At 36.1% G+C, this 24678-nt stretch overlaps 1 protein-coding gene across 1 annotated transcript in view; it reads right to left on the bottom strand.

The window, feature by feature from the left end:
• The window catches only part of fras1 (Fraser extracellular matrix complex subunit 1), a 119067-nt gene extending 95205 nt beyond the window's left edge, over nt 1-23862 (bottom strand). The window contains exons 1-2 of the mRNA XM_046842250.1: nt 23447-23862; nt 21748-21779 (exon numbers count right to left, since the gene is read on the bottom strand). Coding sequence (XP_046698206.1) covers nt 21748-21779; nt 23447-23504 — 90 coding nt within the window. The 5' untranslated portion in view covers nt 23505-23862. The remainder of the gene's footprint in view (nt 1-21747; nt 21780-23446) is intronic.
• Between the last annotated feature and the right edge of the window lie 816 nt (nt 23863-24678).

Here is a 24678-nt window from a genome sequence, read left to right as displayed (position 1 = left end):
TAAAATGTGTTTCCTGTTCTATGTGCATACTTGTTACAATTGACCTAAAGAAGTACTTTAACTTTGAATTATTTTATTTAAAATTGTTACATTTAAAAATATATGTAAATTGTAAATTGCAAATTAACTGTGATAACAAGATGTCTGTTTCCTTGTTGAACTATAAAACAATAAAGACTGAGTTCTTCAATGCAGTATTTCATTTCTCTTTTCTTATTGTATGCACAGCATTTGTTAATTATTTGAAACCAACAAATGTTCATTTTAGAACAGGGAACATGTTGTATAGGTTGTAATAGCATACATTATGTAATAGCATAATTAAGTCATTAACAAAAGCAATTAATAGTCAATAATTACTGGCTAATTTCTGATCCTTGAAATAAAATGTTACCAAATATACTTGTAAATATTTTAAAGTTATAATGTTTTTTTAAATTACACAAATCATCAGGACACAAAACAAAACTTTTTCCAATGTTTCCACACGGACGGTTTTAATTGCCGGATGTGTGCACCATGGCTGATTTTGGTGTTTGATTTGAGACTTATCGCATCAGTAAAACAAATGTTTAGTGATTAAAAATGATTTTTCGGTGTAGTTTATTATTATTTTTTTATTTATATCTGAGTAAAGAGAGGACGTTGTGAAAAACTTGCGTTGCGTGTGTTGCATTAATCGCACGTTAATAAAAGTAGAGCAGTTAAAATGATTTTGCGTTAATGTGTTAATATTGACAACACTAATAATTTGTATTGTACTATGCCTTTTTTACTCTGTTACCATGGGGGTGAAAACTTTTGCCCTTTAAATACCCACAACTTTCCCTGGGTTGAAGTGCAAAATGTTTTTACAAAGTCAATTCCAAAACTTCAAATCAGTTCAGAGGGGTGAAAGTCTCTCACACACACACACACACACACACAATGAATAACAATAGGTAGTTTTTTCATTCAGTGCTGGCTTCATTTCTCTTGTTGATGCAGTGCTATGACTGCTGGTGGCTGTGCTGCAGTCTCTGTGGATTGGCTTATATTTAAGCTGCACACATGATATCGCTAGTGAGCTATTCGCGCCCCCATAAAGATAGCGCTATATCATTTAAATACTTTTCTGCTATATAAAAACTCGACCGGTATAGTACCAAACAGTGGATTCTCACCAATATCACAGTTTTCATTATATCTATAAAGTACCTGCATACAATTTCATTCAGGATTTTACTATTATTCAAAATTGGCAACTAAAGAAAGCTTATTTTCTAAACTGATTGTAAGTTTCACCCTTAGATAGAAAAATGTTATTATAATAACACATAAAAGCATTTTCTGTGAATTCTTTCAATGACATTTGGTTGTTTAGAGAGACATTTTTATGTTTTGTACACCAGAATCAGCACTCTGAAATGTGTAGTTTTCTTAGTTCATGGTTCGGATAATTGCAAAACAAATGATCGTTATTTAAAAAGGAACATTGCGAGATCTTTAAAAAAAAATAAGGCAAATTTTAGTTTCAGAAATGCACAGTTTAGTGCAAATTAGTGTCACAAATCTTTAAGTAACCCACTGTGATTGGGACATTAACATACAGCACTAAATAATTTGCTGTGACAAGCCCATTACAGCACAATCACCCATACAGGGTGCTTTCCAAACTACTTTTTGTTAATCTAAAAGACAATAACTCCATCATATAAAGACGTTATGAAGTACACTAGTGCTGATTTGGGTACATTGCATACTGCATGGCTCAGCAGTCAATGTGGGTTGTAACACAAACTCACAACGAAAAGTGATGAGACCCTGAAGGAAATCCATTCCTGATGCAGGGCAGCAAATAAAAACTTTTTTTTATTTGTTCTTCAAATGGCCAAACAGCACAAAACAGGCCATTTCTCTCAAGACAGAATTGAGAGGGCTGGAAAAAAAGGTCAATATGACTCTATTACCCCAGGAACACTAGGCTTCAAGTCGAAAATTGGTGATGGGATACCAGCGTATTGGCACTGTATTCACACATAAATCCACACCCACATACCTAGAAGCAGTTTAACCACTTTTTGGCATGTTTTTGGTTATGGGTTCATTGCAATTAACAGTGAATCAGCATGCTTGAAACAGCAACAGGTTACGAAATATTGACATCTAAAAAGCCTATATGGATATGCAAAACAACTAATGAGTCTCTTTTTTCCTGAGACTAATAGCATACTAATGAATATTAATGAAGACTGAGTGTATGATTTGAATAGATATCAGGGACTATTTGGGGGAGGGAGAATTATCTGTGAGAAAACTGTGTGTAAAACTTATAGACATAAGATAAAGAGTAAGACTCAGATACAGATTTAAAGATATTTATTGTAAAGAATGCCAGTTGGGAAAATGTATCTGTGTATACCAACATAACATAACATTAATATATAACTACTTCAAATTTCCTAAATACATACTATCCCTTATGTAATATCATACCATTATGTAATTAATTAGTAATAATGTAATTAATGTTATAAATATATATATATATATATATATATATATATATATATATATATATATATATATATATATATATATATATATATTTTTTTTTTTTTTTTGCTTAACTAAACTCTCATGAATTAAACAATGAGAACATGGCCAAAGGGCAGGGATACAAAACAGAGAGAACTTGAGATAAAGGTTTCATGGTCATAGGTACAGCTTATGCTTAAATAACTCACTTTGAATAATTGATCGTTGAAAAGCACAAAATACTAAGTACCATATTGACAATAATATTCAGTTAATGAATGTAACATTTATTTTAACGCAATATCTCTTTTTAAATAGCTGAATAGTTTAGCCTACAGTGCACACTGTTCCACGTTTTTTGTTCCAAAACAATAAAATACTCCTTAGTACAGCATATAAAAGTTATTTTAAGTTTCTATCTTTAAAATCATAAAGTAGGGTTGTCCTATATGTACAAAATAGCATAGTACTGTAATATTTCTACACATCATAATTATCATATAGAATGAAACGTTTAAAAAAAATTTGGACCAATGGGAATGTTAAACGCTGGTCTGCATTAACTACAACAGACATCACACCTAACACAAATCACCCAAGGCTAAGAATCATTATGATTAATAACAACTGAAATACTGTGGATGTTAAAATCCTAGATGTGAGTTTACTCTCAAACATTTGGCAGAAAAGCAAGAATGATCTTTTCTTCTCTAAAATGAGTAATGCTACGTCCTAGTAACAATTTAAACTGGTTCCACATTTACAAATTGTGAATCATTTTCACATAAATCGAGGTCATGACAGTTTCAGTGTATAGCATCTTTGTACCCTGTCCTGTTCATTTAATGTGGTGCTGTTTGAAGCTCTTTGGCAGGTGAATGAGCACCTAGTTATATCACACTGATGTTGATGAATCGGATTAGTCAGGAGGTGTTACTGCTCTGTCAGTAGTGCAGACGACACGGCAAATCACAGGTTTTAATTGATGTGCCACCATAGTAACAACTGCTTCACAAGGACTAGTATGGCATTCATGCCAAAAGCTAAGATTTCTTTTTATTATTAACATTAAATGTGTTGTTTTCTAAGTGTAATAAAATGAAGCTTTCTGCAAGGAGACATTAAATGAACTGGTTCGGGAAGGAGTCTCTTCTTGTAACTTACTTTAGATATTAATGGATATTAAAGTAAGACACTTTGCTGTGGTTTCTATTATCATTATAGTAGTAATAGTATATTACTTCTAATAGTAGGAGGATGAAGAGGAGGAGTATTAAAGACCTCAATAATTACATTTATATTTTACCTAATATTATATATGTATTTATATAATTTTTAAAATATTAAAATTTTTATATATGTTTATATATTTTTTTATTTAAACATATTTCATATTGATAATATTATTATTTTATATCAGGACAAAAACAAATGCATTTTGTTAAGACCCGACATTTTTCTTCTCAAAAAAGTAACTAATTCTTGTATTGTCCTAAGTTTAACACTTTTACAAAAATTTTTATATTAAATCATACTGAACAGCAGACACAAAAGGTCTGACTATGAGCTTTTTAATTTATATCGCAAACCTTTCAATTAGATAGACCTCAAGGGGACACTTTGAAGGTTTTTCCTTTTAGATGTCGGGCACATGAGCTCTTTGCTTTGCTGTTAATAGTTTTATGTTTTTAGACTCTGTCTCCAATAAGGGGAGTGATGAGGGTCCTCTTTTCAGAGGCGGTGTTGCAGGAATGCAATCTCCTAAAACCCAAATCCCTCGCTTTTAATTGCAGTGTGTTTTAAGTGCACTGAGTCATGTTAATGCAGGCGAGATTCCTGACCTTCTGCTTCACCTCCCCCACTGAGTTAAGTGCACACTAAACTGCCTATGCAAACAAAGATGGAGATAGAGGAGAGAGGAGAGGGAGAGAGAGAGAGAGAGAGAGAGAGAGAGAGAGAGAGGAGAGGAGAGGAGAGGAGAGGAGAGGAGGACAGGTTCTGGACATTATCTGCAATTATGTGCTACCTCTCGCTGTCTGTTTATGTCACCATGGGCTCAACTCCCTAACAGCTCACTGTGGGAAAGATGAGGGTCTGTGTAGGGAGTTGCTCTAAGCAACAATTCTAGCTGAATTTTAAAAGCACTAGTAAATAATTCATAATGCCATCTGTCATTTCTTCACTGCTTAATATGGGTAAACATTCACAGATTGAATAAAGTTATTTTATGTAGGTTTGTTAGGTTTACCTGAACATATTGAGGTGTTTCCTGTTAAATGCAGAGCACAACACATTGCTGAATGCAATACCAAAAAGCTACTTCATATATTAGTAACTACTCTTTACAACTGTAGCATGCTGACCCTTGAGGCAGATGGGCTACAAGAGTAAAAGGACAGGTTCCGTTTCTGTTAGAATGAAATATATGAATCTTAGGTTTCTAGGCAGTAAAAGATTGATAAAAGACAATAGCTGTCACTTTTCTGAATTATGTTATTAGATTTAAGCTAATTTAAGTCTGTGGACACCGAACCATCCCACCAGTATGTGAAAATTTTAATAAAACTAATTGAAAACTAATTCTAATTGAAGCCTTTTCTATTATTATTTTATATCAGGACCAAAGCAAAGAGCTCATGTGCCCGAGATCTAAAAGGAAAACCCTTCAAAGTCTCCCCTTGAGGTCTATCTAATTGAAAGGTTTGCGATATAAATTAAACAGCTCATAGTCAGGCCTTTTGTGTCTGCTGCTCAGTATGATTTCATATAATTTTTTTTTTAAGTGTAAAACTTAGGACAATACAAGAATTTGTTGCCGTTTGGAGAAAAAAATCCAGGGTCTTGACAAAATGCATTTGTTTTTGTCCTGATACGTACAAATGTCTTTGTACATTGTAGCATTACAATTTCTCTTCAGCTGAACTTCCAAATCCAAATGTGGTCCAAATGTGGCTATGAGGGTCTCGTGTTTTATTAAACGTTTATCCACATAATGTATATCTTGCCATTAGAATTAAGAATGTGAAAAACACAAAACAAAAACGAAACTGTAAATAGCCTACCGTATTTTCCGGACTATAAGCCACTACTTTTTTCCCCACACTTTGAACCCCGCGGCTTAAACAACGAATCGGCTAATTTATAGATTTTTCCTGGGTTTTTCCCGGTTTCACAAGCTTCAAAACAAAAAACTGAGCCCCATAACATTAGACCAATGAAATTGCCAAACGGGTTCAGGTGAACCAATGAAACTATTTATATTAAATCAGATGCGCTCCCACTGAATCGGGCCGCACCACATCATAAATATGGATGATGTTCCTCTGACGTTTGACCTGCCGCTCACTCGGACTGGCAACAGGAAATGCGAATCATTCGTCACGCTGAAAACAACCGAGCATGAAAAAAGGCACTTCACCTGTGTTCTGAGCTGCACGGCATCGGGAGAAAAGATTCACCGATGGTGATTTTTAAACGCACGAAAATGCCAAAAGAAAAACTTTCAAGAGAAATAGTTGTGAAAGGAAGGAGGAAGACAGTGAACAATGACTTTCTTGGTAGGCTACTGTTTAGATACAAGCTGTGTAACAGACACTGACTTTCGTAAAAGCCTGTGTAAAGTTCAATAGTTTCAATGTAGACACCTGCGGCTTATAGACAGGTGCGGCGTATTTATAGAATGTTAATAACAAAAATTGTTCTAGTTGTCCCAGAAAGATGCCCATAATTAGAAATTTACATTGGACAATGTTGGCACTAAATCACTGTTGTGACTTCCTGCTTATCTATTTATTCACTACAAAGAGAAAAGGTTCAGGATTTCACCATGTAAATCATTGTTTTTTTGGGATAAGTTAAGGATGGTAAGGCTCGAGGTCCAATCTGTGACCCTGTTCCAGAGTTCAAAAGTTCAAGAGCCAGTCGAGCATGGCGTCAATTATAAGCGCCAGCGAAGCAGTCACCTGGCATGTTGAAGTGCCAGGCATTACTTAAATCCCTGGGTTCACACTACGATGCTCTGTGGCTTTACTCCAAAAAAACCTCAGGCCTCTCACTAAGCCTGGTCAGACAAAACAGTTGCCAGATAGGCCCTGGCATCACTTCACAAAGCTAGCAGCCAAGCCTAGCCTTGGTTGCTTAGCTGTTTTTATTTCCTTTGACTCTGTTCTTCTTCAAGAATGACTCATTTACCAAAATGGTGTGTATGTCTGAAACATGATATTAACCTCTCAACTGATGCTTTTATTTATGCCAGGGCTAAAAGCAGTGTGTATTGGCTGGAATAAACACAAGAGGTGCAGATGGTATGCTGGATTAGCGCCAGTGTTTCAGTAAGCACCAACAAGAATTGTCTCATTCTTTCTAGTATGAGTGTAAACACTTGCCAAATGGCTTATAACAATGATACATAACTGTTTATCAATTATCCTATCAACTTTGATTAACCTCACTGTGAGCCTTTATATGATTTTGCCAATTCTTGAACAAGCCTTTAAAAGTATATTAAAAACAATAATGTTTTAAGTAAACTTCATTCCTGTGCTATATATAGATAATAGATGATGTACTCATTGCATTTGTTCAACCCAGATAAATGTGTGTATTAAATATAATGCTACAAAGTGTCTCTCATGTCGCCATTTACACCAGTGAAACAGCATTTATTTGTCACATATGCATTAAGCCCAAATAATTATTTGCTGCATATCACCACAAATGAACGAAGTTGGGTTCAGAGCACAGGGTCAGTCATGGTACCATACCCCTGGAGCAGATATTTTGGAGTTTCATAGTTTTGGGGCTTGAATCCCAGACCTTCTGATCAGTAGCCCACAGCATTACCCACTGAGCCACTGCTGCTCTGTTAGATGTGGATTAATGTTCTAAAAGCAGTACTGACATTATTTTTGGCTGTAACATTAATCATAGTTTCTATCAGTTACCTTGTTCTAAGAAAGTGTTGTTTCTATAGTAACACCTGTTTACAGAGACTTCTATGGACGATACGCAACTTAATCTAAACATAATCAGCCACATTTGGCCCATGTAAAAAAAAAAAAAAAGTATATTATTAATGCTGTTTGCATTCTGGATACTATTTCTGTATTTCTGTACTATTACCTGCCTAAGACCTTATTCTCAAACTTGTCCAAATTAAGACATGATCTATGTACAGTCACCTAGTCATACATACATACATACATACATATATATATATATATATATATATATATATATATATATATATATATATATATATATATATATATATATATATATATATGATTACCCTGTACAATGCATCCTAATATTTGCACACAGTGTTGTTTGCACTGAGCTGATCTCACTACCACTACCACAAACCTACACATTTATATAACTATTATGTTTAACTTTATTTTCTATGTTTATTTGCACTTTGCCAAAAAATGCTAGCAGCAATTTACTGGCTCTGTACACAATGTCAATACAATTTTACAACAAAAAACAGTATAATCATTGATATGGTGCAGCTTTCTGTGAATAGACGTATTTAACATTCACATATTGAGTCTTGACTCTTGAGTACTTTCTATTGATTAATTAATGATCTGGTGTGTCTGGAAAGGAAAGCCTTTATACCGGCTATGATGTAAGTGATAGCAGTATTTTGTCTCACACAACATTTAATGTAAACAAACGGTTAAAGGATGCAATGTGGCATTAATTAACAAATTAAAAATTAAACCTTGGACTGTTGTGTGAAGAGAAAAATAAAGGAAAAGTAAAATTAATTAATTTCTGTTTTACATCTGGCTGTATCCCACCACCCTGGATAGATTATGTTCCTATAAAAGCATGGGTCATCATGTGTTTTTCCCTCCTTACTTACTACCCCAAACCCAATACTGCTTCTGGCTAAACATTAAATGCAGTAAACTATGGAATGCTTGAAACTCAGAACTCAGGTCGAATTTGTTCACAGTTTGGCAATCCTAACCATAAAAAATCTCCTAATATCTCATTCCCTTCTCATTTCTCCTCCTGATCAGCAAGTCACTGCGAGCTCTGGGCTTCATCTATTACAGTAAAATCTAAAGAATTGCATTAAATGACATGCTTTTTGATGGACCTAGGTATTGCAACCCACATTTTTTGACACATACATCCTTTATCGATTTGAGTCTTGACAAGAAAGGCTAGAAAACAGTGCACATAAAGTATGGCTGAATGGGAGAATTTTCTTTCACGATCTCAACAATTGCTTCTTGCATACCAGCCAAACACACTGTAGAAGGATTTCACACACATCTCACCTCCAAACATTTCTTTCTGTTAGATATATTGGAGGTTTACAGTACTCTTGTCTCATCTATCCCATACGTATCCTTTTACGTATGCCCGTTTTGGGCAGTTTCCCTCGACCCACTTTTTCCCACAAGTGCCTAATCTGCAAATTAGACTAATCTGAAAACACACTACAGTCATGGTTATTTAAATGCTCAGAATGGAACACTTGTAGATCCAATAGTGTGGGATTCAGTGGATGCAGCAAGATTATGGATATAATTTTTATGTAGGGATTCTTGTTTTGGCCAATTATTAAATACCAATTTTTGAATACCAACTGTTGACAAAACTGTCTCTCAAAAACTCTCCCTCACTCTCTCACTCATTAAACCATATGCTACTAATTTTGTCCAAGTCCGCTAAAAAGAATTTTGCAAAACAGAAATTTTATCAAGCCTCAATCACATTCTATCAAGTTTCTTAGTAAATTTTACTTTTTACTTTTATAATTAAATAACAACGAAGTAATTATGGCATGTGTGTGTGTGTGTGTATATATAACTATATATATTAAATGATTGTCATGAGTTAATTACTCGTGATTAATGTATTAATCGCAACTTAATCACATTTGTATCTGTTCTAAATGTATCTTAAATTAATACTTTTCAAGTTTTTAATACTCTAATCTCCGGGCCGCGTAGAAAGAATACATAACTTACATTATTTCTGTTTTATTTATTATCTGATTCTGAACGGTTTTATTTTGGAAAATTACCGGATTCTTTCCGCAACATCTGTCTATGACTCATTCTTGATGCATGTCATGATGCCTCGGTCCCATGTCTTACCTCCATCCGCTACCTTCTTAAAGGGGGTCCGGCCGCTAACACATAATATATTACCGCTAAATTGAAACCCCCAAGCAAACAAAATGAACAAAAAACAACACAGTGGATTCACATTTATTATTATATTTAGAAAATACCAGTTTTTATGCTGGTGCAAAAAAGGTTGGGGACCGCTGCTTTAATCATGGGCATGGACAAATATGGATGCTTTATGCAAATATATGTTTATTATTAGTGCAACCAAACCTAAAATAGAGCAAGGACACAAAATATCAATTTTAAATGTTTTAAAGTAATTATGGTGTTTCCAATTACGTAAATCATCTGGACACCAAATGGAACTTTTGCTATGTTTCCACACGGACGGTTTTAAATGCCGGATGTGTGCATCATGGCAGATTTTGGTGCTTAATTTGTGAATTAGTGCATCATTAGCGCAATGTTTGGTGATTAAAAATGACTTTTCATTGGAGTTTTTTTATATATATCTGTGTAAAGAAAGGACGTTGTAAATAAATGTGTGTTGTGTTGAAGTTTTTAATTTTTCCTCTTTTATACTTATTTATTAAAATTTTTTTGTAAAAATGGTCCAAAAGAAATGTGAGTTGCATTAATCACACGTTAATAAAATTAGTGTAGAAACATCTGTAAATGAATAGACAAATAGACTAGTGATAAGACGGGTGGAGACATAACAATGATAATGACATGATAATGAAATAGAATGCTGAAGTCTGGTAGCACTGCAAGCCGGCTAACTCTCCACGAGCTGGCATACTGCTCTTGGCAAGAAAAGGGACAATCTCTGACAACAATATTACTGTTAGATTGTTTATATATAAAAATAAAAAAAACTGGCACATGCAAACTTGGATTATCTTCCTGGAAACCAGCCTTGAAACTAAACCTTTCTGTTTTGTATTAATGAGCTCAGCTCTTCTGAGAAGTTTTTGTTTTTCAAATGGGGATTTCTCCACTAATTACTTTTTTTTATGTTTACCAAAACTGTACTGTTAAATAGGTCTCTCTTTATAGCAAAGGTTAGAGCCAAACTAACTTAGCATAACTACAAAAGACATTAATACAATGTTGGCAATGGCCTTTTATTAATAACAGAGCTCAATGAAGCAGCAGCAACAACAGAAATATGGCAACAGTGTAATACCTCGCTAAGTCAAAATGTTCGTGTCGAACATCAGAATGCGGGAAATTTTAACTTTGTGATTTTGATCATTTGCATGACTGGTGTTTCAGAAACTGCTGATCTTCTGGTATGTTAATGCACAGCAACTATAAAAACAACAAAAAACTACCACTGTTTGTTCTTTCCCATAGGTTGGTAAAACGACTCTATAAAATCATGGTGAGCAGAAAAGCATTTCAGAATATAAATCACATTATACCTTGTGGTGGATTGACTATGACAGCACAGAACCAAATCAGGTTGCCCTCTTATCAGCCAGAAACAGAAATCTGAGGCTACAACGGACAGTTAATCATTTCAAAACGAACGTCTTTGGCTGTCCAGCCTCGTAAAAATAAGTTAATAAAAAAACAATACCAAGACAGAGTTTGACCCCTTAATTACCCTGTTTATAAACAACGAATTGCATAATTTACAACAGTTTACATATAAGCCTTCCAAATAGCCAAAAATATTCTAAGATTCAACCAAGCTCATGATTCATCAGCCTAATCTGATCACAAAAGCCAGGAAAAGAAAGAGTTATGTGCTTGTCTCTGAGTAAGGCTGCGAACTTCTCACAAAAGGTGACATTTCTAATTTACTCTGTTGACACAAAACATTCAATGAAAAGAATCAGGACAAGATCCCCTGTTGAGTATCAACATGAATTTGTTCCCCCCTATTCCACCACTCCCTAATTTACAGGGGACAAGAAAAGAGATAGTGGAATGATAATGTTAATGGATGATAATAGAATGAGCTCTTTGTCCTCCTGGAAGGGCAAAGCAGGGGGGGTCCATTTGAGACATAGACTGGAGAAATCCTTAATCTGGTTTTGTCATGGTGTCTATCTGGGGCAGGGAGTGAAATGACTGTCTGGATTTTAGGCCTGACATAAAGGATCAATGTGATGCCAAGGAATGACAGTGGTATTCGTATACAAATATAATAAAAATGAAATCTCTTTAAATGGAGCTTAATCCTGCACACTGAAAATGCACGGTGAGAGTTTGAGCTCGGCTGGTTTATTTCTCATTGAGCTTCAACCAAAATAAAAAATATATAGTTTTTAATCTTCTTGAGAAATAATTGACCAAATGAACATGAACCGAATCCACACTTCTATCATTTCAAGTCAGATCTCGTCTAGGGTAAATACGTTACTGCTTCTTAAATGGGACTCAGAGGCGTGAAAACTGCCTGAGGCGTGTGATAAAATGCCCCCACCCTGTCTCCTCACAGCTGTTCTCTTTAAACACCTCTGTAGTGTTTTCACATCCAAAAAAATGGGAAGGTCACTGGCATACCTTCATCAGTCATGCTGGGCTGTGTGTCATTCACACTTGCAAATGCTGTATTACCAGGACGTACATATTTACAATAGCCTTGAACGTCCCATCACACAGCTATTGTAACTCTGGTTCACGTTTACACTTAAACATGTCGCAATTAATTGCCGTTAACGGACTGCAGGAAAGTTCAATTGTAAAAGAACACCTAGAGAAGCAAAAATAGCGTCAAGGCTTTACTCTGTCCTGGCACCTAGGTGGTAGAAAGAAACTTCCCCTGGCTGTCCAAACAGCTGAGTCTGTGGATGTCCTCAAAAAAAGACTAAACATTCAGTTGAATTTTATTTTTATTCGTCTAGTGCTTTCATTGTGTTCATTATTCTTGACCTAATGACAAAATAATAAAGTTCTCCTGTCAAATCCCATAAAGCTGGACTGAATGTAAAACAATTCATGAGTGGATCCTTTTGGCACTGTATAGATTGTGTAGAAATTCACAAAATCTCATAAGCAGAAACTCCTGCTGATGTCCCAATCCATTTCTCTCTCGATTAAGCGCAGAAAGCCAACCAGTTTGCATTTTTTAAATCAATACAACTGTGGTGGGGAAAAAATGTTGCCTTGCAGTGTGTAAAACTGCTTACGCTGTTAGAGAAAATTAATCAACACCTTCTCAAAATATAGAATGAACAATGTGGTGTTTTGTTTTCTTTTTGCTTCACAGAATAAAGTGAAATAAACTGTCCACATACAAATACATTATACTGAACTTAAAAAAAAAGTTTTTCTTGACTGCCAGAAAGGTACACAGTGCATCTGGTTGACAGTAGAAAAGCACATCATGACTAAGATCCAACAGGACGCAAGAAAAAAGTTGTGAGTGGGAGATTTTAACTTTCATGTGTGGTGAATAGTCAGACATACAGCACGCATGAATAAAAAAAATCACTAAATTCATTAAATTGAGTGTGATTAATCCATTGATAACAATCACTGTTTTAATTATATCTATATTGCTAGGAAATAGAACAAAATAAAAAAAAATCAAACAAAACAAACAAACAAACACGAAAAAAAAAACACACCTCAACCTTCAAAAAGGTCTCTTCAACCTTGAGTTCAGCATTTAAATTAACATAAACAGTAAAATAAGTAAGTTTTGCTGTGTATATAAGAATGTGCTTTGCATTATTCAACATATTTACATATTATCTTGTTAAAATATTTCGAGGAGGAAACTTCACTACATGACAATCAACATTTATATGGCCAGTGTGTTGCTAACAAAAATGGAGCATGGAGGCATCTGTGTTTTTTTTGCAATTCCTAGCTCAGACATGGTATTAACACAAATTTTTATTCCTAGTTTGTATATTAATAACCTTAAAAAAAATATCTCTACATTCAAGAACTTAAGTTTACAGGTCTGTGTGTAAGTATACACCTTCTACACCAAAGAAACGAGTCCTCATAGCAGTTTGTCAGCAACAATTTTCCCCCAGCATGCCTGGGAAATGACTACAGAGCCTGACCTAATGACAGATGGGTGCTTGCTTATGAAAAACCCTTGAAGGACAGACTTCTGCCGCCTTTCCTTTCTACCATTTTCCTCCGCTCTCAGCTCTTTCCTTGGAAATTATAGTTTGTACCTTGCAGCAACTTTCCAGGTGTTTCACCTTTGTAACAATCTGTTTGTTACATCTGTAATACACCGGAACCTGATGAAGGCTAATTGTAGCATTCTTTTGATGCCGAGGCGGATGACAGAGGAGGCGGTAAGGAGACAGTACAAAAGATAACAACAGGGAGAGCTCACTGAGGCTAAGTGCTGCCAGCCTCACACCGCTGCCTGTGTGTGAATCATCAGCTATCGCTCGGTTCCTGGACATTAGCCAGCGCTAGACCTAGGGCTGTAGACAGACAGGCCAAAGAACAAGGACATTATTTTCAGCTGAGAGCCATCCGGGAGGCATTGTGCCATAGACTGACAGACACTGGGGGAAAAAACTAGCCGCATGTGTAGGTCTGACATGAAACATTATTCTTGACCTAAAATCATGTTACAGTGGAAAAAAGTATATATTATTTTTATACTTAGGCTAAAAAAGCATATCTTATTCCGGTAGCAGGGATCCTCTTGTCCAAAAATGCATTAATAAGAGTGAAGCAACCTTGGTATAAGTCAAAAAAATGTACTATCCCCCTTATAGGATAAGATTTCTGGACATTTCATTAATGTTGCCAAAGAGTGTCAGAGTCACACACACAAAAATGTCGTGCATTCCATGTACCCTAGACAAAGTATATGTAATCTTTATTATAAGCACTTTATAAGCACTTATAAGGGTTTTGTTGTTGCATATGTTGATTAGTAATAGTACTCATAAAATGTATGTAGGCTATACCTGTACTGGGCCTAATCAATCTTTTTAGGCCTGCAAATCAGCATTTTTCTCTCTCCACTATTTTGTGACATCCCTACTCAAAATCTCAAATATTCTGTACTTATAAAAATATAATATTTAAAAATTTTGAACACAGACTGACAGATTTATTTCCCTATTAACATACTCAAGACATTCTACATTTTGTAAAACTGAGGGATAGGGGGGGGACTTCAATGTGGTAATAGTTTGGAGTGTAGTTCAGCGAGTTAAAAATGCATGTACAGATCATTCCAGATTAAATACATCATATGACTGCTTTTTGGTGTATTTTATTATCTATAATATAGATATATTACAGCTACACCTGTAATGTGTAATTTACCAACATTTAATATTTTCTTGTATAATCCAATTGTGACATTATAGTCTGGCTGTAAAGTTATTTTTCTGCAAGTAGTCTTCCTACAGACAGCCGACCAACAGAACTACAAGAAAGGTAACACAGCCAATGCAAGACACAGCTCTGGAGCTGAAGTTCACTATTTAGGTCAGACCTGGGCTGCTGAGATCAATGATTCATGTCTTGCTGCACCTATAATGCTTAAGGGCAACGTGTGGTTGCCACAAACGGAAGCTAGCTTTGCTGATTCAGATTCTAAGAACTTAGGATAAAGCAAATGTATACGCATTGACACAAAAGTTGTTGAGAATAGGGAAGGAGTAATTGTTTGCTATTATTACATCTAAGCACATCAACAAACTGAGATTACAGAAGACCCTAAAGCTCGGCTAAAATAATCCTTGCTGAGACTTTATCACAGTCAGTTCAAATAAGGATAAACTCAACTTCATTCCACAGTTGTTCAAAAGTTAATTATGGATTAACAGCATAGAGGCAAATTTAATAGTTATGCATAACCAAGCAAACAACATTTTAATATAATTTAGCAAATATATATATATATATATATATATATATATATATATATATATATATATATATATATATATATATATATATATATATATATTCTATGCTGGCTATATCCCAACCACTAATAGGTGCCATGATAAAGAGATAATCAGTGTTATTCACTCACGGGCCATAATGATATAATGTCATTATGCTATGCGTGGTTGGTGTATATTTTTATAATATACACGTGTACCGAATGCAATCCTTTTTACGAGAGGAACATAATACGTTCCTGTAGGAACTCAGGGTTTAACTAAGTGGCGGAACGCAAGTTTGTTCTGGACTTTAAGCAAATTATTTTATTATTATTATTATTAAACTTGAAAACATACTCACTCTGTACCGAAAATAAGATTTGTTTTGCGCATGCATGAAAGTGATTAGTGAAAGTGATGAGTAGTGATTTGAATCTCTATCAATAAATATATTATAATACTGGTTAATTAGGAAAAAGACTAAAATTTGCATCCATCCAAAAACTTTTTTGGTAAAAAATATAGTTAAAAAAAGCAACAAAATGTATGTGCTAATTTGAGTACTTTTGAAAGAGGAAGGTCTTGAAGGTTTGAAGCCTGCTAGTGAGTCAGCTGTTTAGACAGCAAGTGGAAGTTTGTTCACCACCTGTGCCAGAACAGAAAAGAGTCTTGAAGCATGTCTTCCTTGTGCCCCGAGACACAGAAGGGCCAGTATCAGAGCGGAGTATGGTGCAGTATGGGATGAGATAAATGCTGAGCGATAGAGGGGTGCTGGTCTCTTGCCTTTGTAGACTAGCATCAGTGTTTTAAATCTGATGCAGGCAGCGACATAAAGCCAAATGAGGGTGTGGGAGAATTTTGGAAGGTTAAAACATTTAATGCAACTGAATTCTCAATCACTCTGTTTGTGCTCCAAAGCCACACTTACTGTACATTCCAGTGCTAAAATTTGCATCAGATTTTTAAATCAAGAGACAAAATTTACAAAAGATTAAAATGATGCATTCAATGACTATGCCTGATCTGAAAAAATTACACACAGACACAGACACAGACACAGACACACACACACACACACACACACACACACACACACACACACAAAAGCAGCGTGGGAGGTTCAATAATGGCATGGGGTCACTCACCTCCGGAATTCTCACTTAACCCTGCACTTCCATTGTGCTTTATTCACTCCCTAATGCCTTAAAGCGGTTCCATTCTCACTCCCTGTGACTGGTATCCTTGAAAGGGGGAGGTTACACTTGTATCATGGTCAAATTTCACATAGTTTCCAAATAGTGCATTGTGATTAGGAAGCGTTGCATCAAATATTCCCCCAGCAAAGGAATTTTGTCTTAATTAGAGGACTTGAGAGGGACTACGATATACTCAGTTTTATTGCAATGCATATAATTTCAATCTCAATCAAGTTAAGGTGAAGTTCATTCAGTTTTCAAAAAGATACAGTGTTGGGAAATCAGGGAATTGTTTGCGTAAAATGTGGCAGATCTTATCCACGAAAATCAGTAACACACTAAGTGCTCTAGTCATGTATCAGTAATGGTTAAAAATGTACACAATAAATGCGAGAGTCCTGCAGCATATGATAAGTCAAAAAGAAGCAAACGAGTAAACACTGTGGAGGTGCAGTGTTCTCTAAAGATTCCTAAAACACAAGCAAGTGCAATCTTTCTACGCATGCTGAAGAATTCATGGTATTTGTTCTTAATATGAAACCTGTTTTACTTTCTGCCCAGATGAGACTAATACAATGAAGCAGCTGATTCCAATACAAATCACTGAAATTTGACTGTGGATGGCTCGTTTCGTTATGTTAAACTGGCTATGATGGCTTCGTTCACAGATTTACATCCTAACATTCTGCCAGTGAATCTTCAGTGATAATGAAAAGGTTGATGAGTTGAGCCTTCTGTGTCTTAAGACAGGCTATTTGTTTTAAAAAAACACGAGCTGAAACATGACTACAGGGCACAGACACGAGACAAAAGTAGGAATCACTCTGCACTTTGCTTTACTCCACTCTACAATATTAAAATGCTAAGAAAACACCGAAGATGAGGACACAATAAGCTTAAATGATGATCTGAGCAGGCTTAGACAATCTTTCATTACCTTCACCAATACTTCAGTAAGACAACCCCAAAAAACCTCCTATGGGGTATGCTTAGTATGCTTAACTAAGGTATGAAGTTATTGCTTCTCTTTCTCAAGTCAAGCCAAACAAGGATCGTTCTGTTTTGTTTTACGAACAAGGAGGAACATGAATAAAGACCATAAATTAAGTCACAAAGGAAAGAAAAGACAGGCCTGGTCTGGATCTTGATCTTCCCGAAACTGCCACACGCCACTCTGACATCATCTATCTTTGTGGTATTCACAGAGGAAACCATATGCCAACTCAAAGTGATTAATGACGGCGAGCTACACTTGGGGAATCTCCAAAATGTACCTAAGCAAAAAACAATAGTTGTTTTTTTTCACCCAACCATCATACTATGTTCAGAACTATATATCTGAATATGTTTCCTGATTGATGAGGCTATCCATCATGTATGGTTCATAATGAAGCAGAAGGTAAGATTGTGAATACTGCTGAATTTGGGGGAAAAAACCTCAGAACAATAAAAACATCCACCTGTATGATGGATCACTGAGTGGCATTTGAGTTAACTTTTGGCAGCAGATATTCTTTGCAGATGCTTCGGTTCTCCGTTTTCGTAGCTTGCTTCTCGTTTTACAAAAGGCTTGACACGTGACAAGGAAGCTGAGAATCCGATATCCTATGAAATGGATTGAAGCACACAAGCTAAAAATTATGTTCAAGTGCTGCTTAAGGCAGTCTTCAGTGTTGGTCTCAGGAATTCTTGTTGAATACATCAGCATTGTTTGCTGTAATCTTCTCAAGGACATGCTACATCGGGTCTTTCACTTTGGCCCACATCCATCATTCTTTGTGATAATGTTACCAGAATTCATAAAAAGATACAAAGAATTGCAATTAAATTAAGTATTATATTCACAGTATATTATGTATTTATGTGTATGGACCTTGTATATATGAGTATCTCGCATATCCGAATGTGTAATCTATTCTATTTAGTGTTCAAACAAATACCAATGAATTTCATGCAATCAAACTCAAAATGTTGACTTGTCTCCTAACAAAGCACAAACAGAATTGGAAATCTATTCATCCCAAAAGACAGAGTGTAAACATTTCTGGCTAAGGGCTGTGGGCTTAACACCGAGAATGGACTACAAGACAAAACCAGAGGGCCTCTGGGCAAACAGACAGAGAAAAGATGTCTGTCTGATTTGTTTGTAGTCTATTAGACAAAGTTGGTGTTTGCTAATGCTGAGCTACTGGGCTTGTAACTATATAAGTTGAAGCAGTTTTACGACTCTTTGGGATGTCAGAGTCGTGGGAAATGATCACAGGGTAAGTCAAACACCCCTTAATTTTCTCTACAGAAAGTATCCGTGCAATGGGTTGGATAGTCATCAGGTACATCAATGCTGTGAGGCATTCACTGCTGGTCCAGAATGGGATTTTAACAGCTGAACTGGATTAACCATGAAGTAATTTACAACAGGAAGAGTTAAGTTAAACTGAGAATATAACTAAAAAGTACTACTACTACATTCGATACAGTTTTCCCAATTAAATGTACAAGTCAGACAGTTTTTAGGGTTAACTAAAATACCACTTTAAATTGTTTGGAATTAATAGTAATGTAAATGACCTGCTGAAGGTACCTTGATTTGTCACTTTGTCACACAATAATGTTAAATTTGGCTGTACTACATTTTTGGACTACACTTCTTCCTAAATGATCAGACTCAATAAATATATCTACTAAACTACTACAAAACCAACTGCATCTTTTGGAGTTTCATTGTCTACTGACCATATTTTCATTCTCTTGTGGCACAAAAAACAAGAACATTCACTAATATTATTGATAACTTTTGGAGAAAGTTTAATCTTAAGTTTGTTTTTTAGTTAAAAGCAGATCATGTCATTTGAAAGCCCATGCGCCTGCCTGAAGCTACTGAACTGCAAACTATCCCTTTAATTTCCAGGAAGTCTGAGAAGAAACGTGAAATTCCTGACAGGTTGGAAAGGTTGCCCCAAATTACCACAAACTTACCAATAAAAAAAATACTCATGTGTCATTTCCAGAGGTCTCTGTTTAGACAGTTCTATTTGCCAAGTGCCCTAGATTTTGATTTCTTCAAGGATGACTATTTGCAATGCCAGGAATTTGTGCCCCGAGGCACAAGTGTTATATTTGGTTGCGGTGTACTGTACTGCAGTGTACGTTGTATTACAGAAAGGGCAAGTACTGCTTCACTAGGAGATATTTATAGTCTTTCTCTATGTAGGAATACCTCTGCTATGGTGTACTAGGCCCAGTCAATACATGAAGTTAAGTTTCTTCAGCAAATACTTCTCTTAAACATGTCTGCTCGTTATCAGTCTTTATCAGTGCCAATGTTCCAGAGACTACAATAATGACTTGATGGTGAACTGAAGGTCTTTGGTCTTGCCAGTGTCCTTATTTCTATAGGTATAAACTGACTTCTTCCCCAGGTGTTTAAGCAGCCTTTCTCTTTGAACTGGAAAAGGGCCTCTTCCTGAATGAGTATGAGCATGTCTCCACCTGTCCACCTCTATCATCCTACCCCTCCGTGCCTCTTTCTTTCTCCACAAACCCTCCCTCTTCTCAGGTCAGAGACTAGCTGTAGCACACTATAGACGCATACCACTGGTTCTCAAAGCTATCGGTTAACAGAAAGCCAACACAGGAGTGAATCTGCTGCTGTATATTTACCTTCAATCTAATTGCTAGTATTTCAAAGCTTCATAGTCTGGGATTAGTCATGGCCCACCATTACAAGCTGTGGAAAATTGGGTAGTAACTCTGAGAATTTTAAAAACCATGTCAGAATAACAGCAGTTGTTACCAGTAGTGTAAATTTCAGAGTAAAAAACAGGTGGTGAGTAAAATTTCAAGCAAAACACGAGTAAGGAAGGCAGCTCAAAAGCAATTCCTTTTTTTCCTTTTTTGTTCTATACTGCTCAGAAAGCCACAAAAACAGTTCTCAGACAAACATATTACTTAGAAAAGATGTTTAAATGTCTCAAACATTGTCTTTAATGGTTCCTCACGAGTTTGATCTTACTAAAGTTCTCCAACTTGAAAACCAAACAGTGGTACAGGGATTTCACCAGGCTCATGGGTTCTCTAGAGGTACATATTTTGAACTACAGTATGATAAATGGAATGTTTACTCAAAAGAAGAAAAAAAAAAAAAAACCATGGCATTTAAACTAATTTTTTTTTTTAAATGCCTGGGACTTGACCACCATTTGTCAAAATTGAAGATTCCACTTAGTTATTAAATATATGCAAACTAATTCCACAATTCTGGATTAAGGATTACAAAAAAAGAAATCTCTAACTTTAGAATGCTAAATCTAGGGTTAGAACCTTTTCTTCCAAAAATTGGATCTGAGTCTGTGCTACGATCTTGATTTTATCATTCATCCCAAAGCCATGTTTAAAAAATGCACAGGAAGAAAAGGTGTTTAAGATCTTCGAGATCTTACAACCAGTCAGATTTCTTTGGTCTACAACATAATTAGATGAGACATCCATGTATTCTAAAGGGATTCCTCTAGGAAACCATGTTGTAGAGTTCTTACAGAGGTTAATATTTCAGGGATTTAAAAAGAAACTCTTTTTTTCCCCAGAAGTGGCATCATACTTATGGTATAACCTTGACCACAGTTTGCCACTCAGCTATGAGCCATATTTAAAAAGCTGAGTTTAGGCGTCAGATGAGTTGTTATCTTGCTTCAAGATCCAACCAGACTTCTGGTCACAAACTTTTAATTACAAGAATTTAGAAATATCCTGCGCACAATGAGATGCCTCTCAATGAGACAGTAATCCATTTATCACGAAATAGAATCCCGCTTATTTCCCTGTCCCATTAACATTCATAAAGTCTGCCTGCATTCATTATTCACGAGGCACTTCTGTTCATCTGCACTGATATTCGGCCTCTTCTCGTTGATACATTATCAGCCCGCAGCTGTCAGAGGCGGTGCCCTGATAATGCACATCTCCTGAATTATTAACACGGCCAAGTTCAGATTGTGTAAATCGAACACAATTACAGCTGGAAGTTCAGATAATTGCAGGAACATGCTTAAACCAGATACAGCAGTCTGATTCCGACAAAGACAATAACTAACACATACATACCCCAACCAGGACTCCTTGGTGGACGCATGCTCCTAAAGATGAGTAAGGACATGGGGTGTTGGGGTGGGGGAAAAAAGCAACATGTCAATTAGTGACATAATAAGCTTTATAGGCAACTTAAAAAACATGCTTTCCTAAATAAACACTAGGATTCGCCTCAAATAAATGGCGCATGGTTACAACAGGGTAATATTCTCCCTATGACAATTGACGATACAGAGCAATTTTACCAGCTACTTATAGACCAATTAATAGTTCAATTTCCCCTAAGGTAGACAAGGTAAGCAATACAACTACAGTAATCCCCCGCTTTACAATCGTGGAATTGCATTTCCCATATAACTAATTTGTTTCTCTGATTTTCCCGGCCTTTCTCAGATAGCACCATAGACCAAAAAATGTATAAGGAATTGTTTTTATGAAGTTTTATGTTGGAATAATGAAATTTATTAATACAAATATAATTAATAATTATAAAATGGAGTAAAATGTTAATACAGTACAGCACTGTATATATAAAATAGCATTTTTTGGGTGGCGTCCGTTTAACACCGGGATAAACCGGGTATTACTGCAATAACAAATAGTATATATTAACAGATTGCATTTCACTTTCTTTATGACACTCTCCCCATTCTTCTTTACAATTATCGATTATCAAAGTAATAGTTATTTTCAAGCCATTTTTCTGTTCATTTTGCCGAATGTATGGAGTTGCTGTCTTGTTACAGGATGCCATGTTTATCTGAAAGGGATTTTTGTAAACTGATTATTTTGCATACAGATATGGGCAGCATGAACAAACCTATTAAAGCTTCTAAATGTTTTTTTATCAGGTGACTGAACACTGCAGTGTATAAATATAATAAGACTGAATGTAGATGCTGAAGCACATTTCCAACCCATTCCATCCTTTTCTTGAGCAAATCTACACAGGTTGCCAGACACAAATCAAAATGTAAAGATTATTAGTGAACGACAGAAAAGAAAGATTGCTCGGGTTAAAGGAACACTTTAGTCTATTGTTGATGAAGATATACAGGACAGTGAATCAGGAAATACATGCAGTGGCAACATCTTTCTGTGCAAACAAAGCAAATAATCAAAATTAGCATGCATGAGTCACCAAGCACAAGAGTTTTGGTTCTTTTTAAAGCTTGCGTGTAATATCATGGAGCATTATTTATAAATCTGATTAAAGACTGTAAGAAATCCCAAAAGTGTCTATACCATACAGTGCTCTTCTTCAGTGTGAATGCACACAGCTCTAGGGTAGAATGGAGTCATGAACTGATCCAATGTTGCATGTTATAAAGTAAAAAAGAAATCATGGGATTAAGTCGTTGTTTGATTTGAACTGGGTGCAAACGTGTGTTTTGCACGTGCTCTACTTTTCATTAGGGAAACAAAGCCACACACATAAAGCACACTTTCATTTTTTTCACACTTCGAATACGTGCATTTTATGTCAGATTAATGCATTCGGGGTTTCTAAAAAAAAAGGGGGGGTTTGGTGTCACTAGAAAATGTTGCGGTAGTTTGAGAGACCCGGCTCACGTATTCGTCACAGCGCGCGCACTCACCGCACACGTGCACAACCTCGAAATTTACAAACACACCGATTTTGTTGTTGTTGATATCGACGTTGTAGAAGCGTTGCATGTAATACAGAAGAAGCAAAACGAACTTTGACACAAACCTTCGGTTCCTGCACTAAATGTAGTGCACGCGATCAGGACGATCCACACAAGGTCCATGGTTAGGACTTTCGGAAATGTTCAATCATTAAATATAAGAAGAAAAAATAACAAAGATAAAAACAACCACAAAATAGTATCTAGCTGGAGGATGTATCCAAACTGTCGTGCAACATCGTAGTCTCCAGAGGTGTGCCCCAGACGCAGGACTCGAGAAGGAAGCTCGCTTGCAAGAATCCTATAAGAAGGAGAAGGTGAAAGTCGAGGCGCGCGCTCCGGTGCGAGCCACTTATCCACACAACTTCGGTTCCTACTTGGAAATGAAGTCCAGTCTGATTTAAGGTTGTGAAGCCAAAGTGAAAAGGCTCGCTAGTCTGGTTAATTATAGTGTGTGTGTGTGTGTGTGTGTGTGTGTGAGAGAGAGAGAGAGAGAGAGAGAGAGAGAGAGAGAGAAGGCTCGCGCTGAGGACTCAGACCCCTGAACACTGCCTAGGTGAAGTTGAGGATTGATGAAGGATTGGGACGCCCCCTTCCCCCTTTCCCCCTTCTCCCGGTGCACCAGTCAGTGCACTATAGCTTGCATCCAAGCTCATTCAAGTTTTCACTAAAGACCACTCTGTCTGCGTGTGCGCGTGCAAAGTGTTTCCCATATATGCATTTCCAGTTTATTGCGTGCGCGCGCACTCGTGCACCCGTTCCTGTTGAACTCGCCTGCTCTATTAAAAAAATTCGCATCAATATAAATAATCATAAATATTTTCACTATTGTGAAGATTCAGTCATCCAGGCAGTGATTTGGTGATCATTCAGGATTTTCTACTCTTTTTCTAATCTACAAACCTCCCAAGAGAAAGGATCTGAGATCCTCGTGATAAATCCACCAAACCCTCAATAGTTTCCTTAATACCCAGATTGAGGTTCCAGTGTTCAATCTAATATACATATCATATGACATAAATAAAGCAGCATTCCAGGATATAGTTATTTCACCAAGATCTAATAGCATACCAGTGCATATGTGAAGAATATAACGTTGATGAGGGTGGGAGTACACAGGTACACAATGGGCAACAATAGATAATTAAACCCTTAATCTGCATTCTTTTAAATAAAAGTGCCAACATTGTAAAGATCAGGGGTGCCAGATCTTTTCCACAAAGGGGAAGTGGGTGCAGGTTTTTATTTCAACCAACCAATGGACACACCCACTGAAAATGAAAACCATTAGAATTTG

This window comes from Silurus meridionalis, chromosome 27, assembly GCF_014805685.1.
Source record: "Silurus meridionalis isolate SWU-2019-XX chromosome 27, ASM1480568v1, whole genome shotgun sequence".
NCBI classification, from domain to species: domain Eukaryota; kingdom Metazoa; phylum Chordata; class Actinopteri; order Siluriformes; family Siluridae; genus Silurus; species Silurus meridionalis.
Note: the sequence above shows the minus strand (reverse complement) of the source record. Positions and strands in the feature narration are given on the sequence as shown.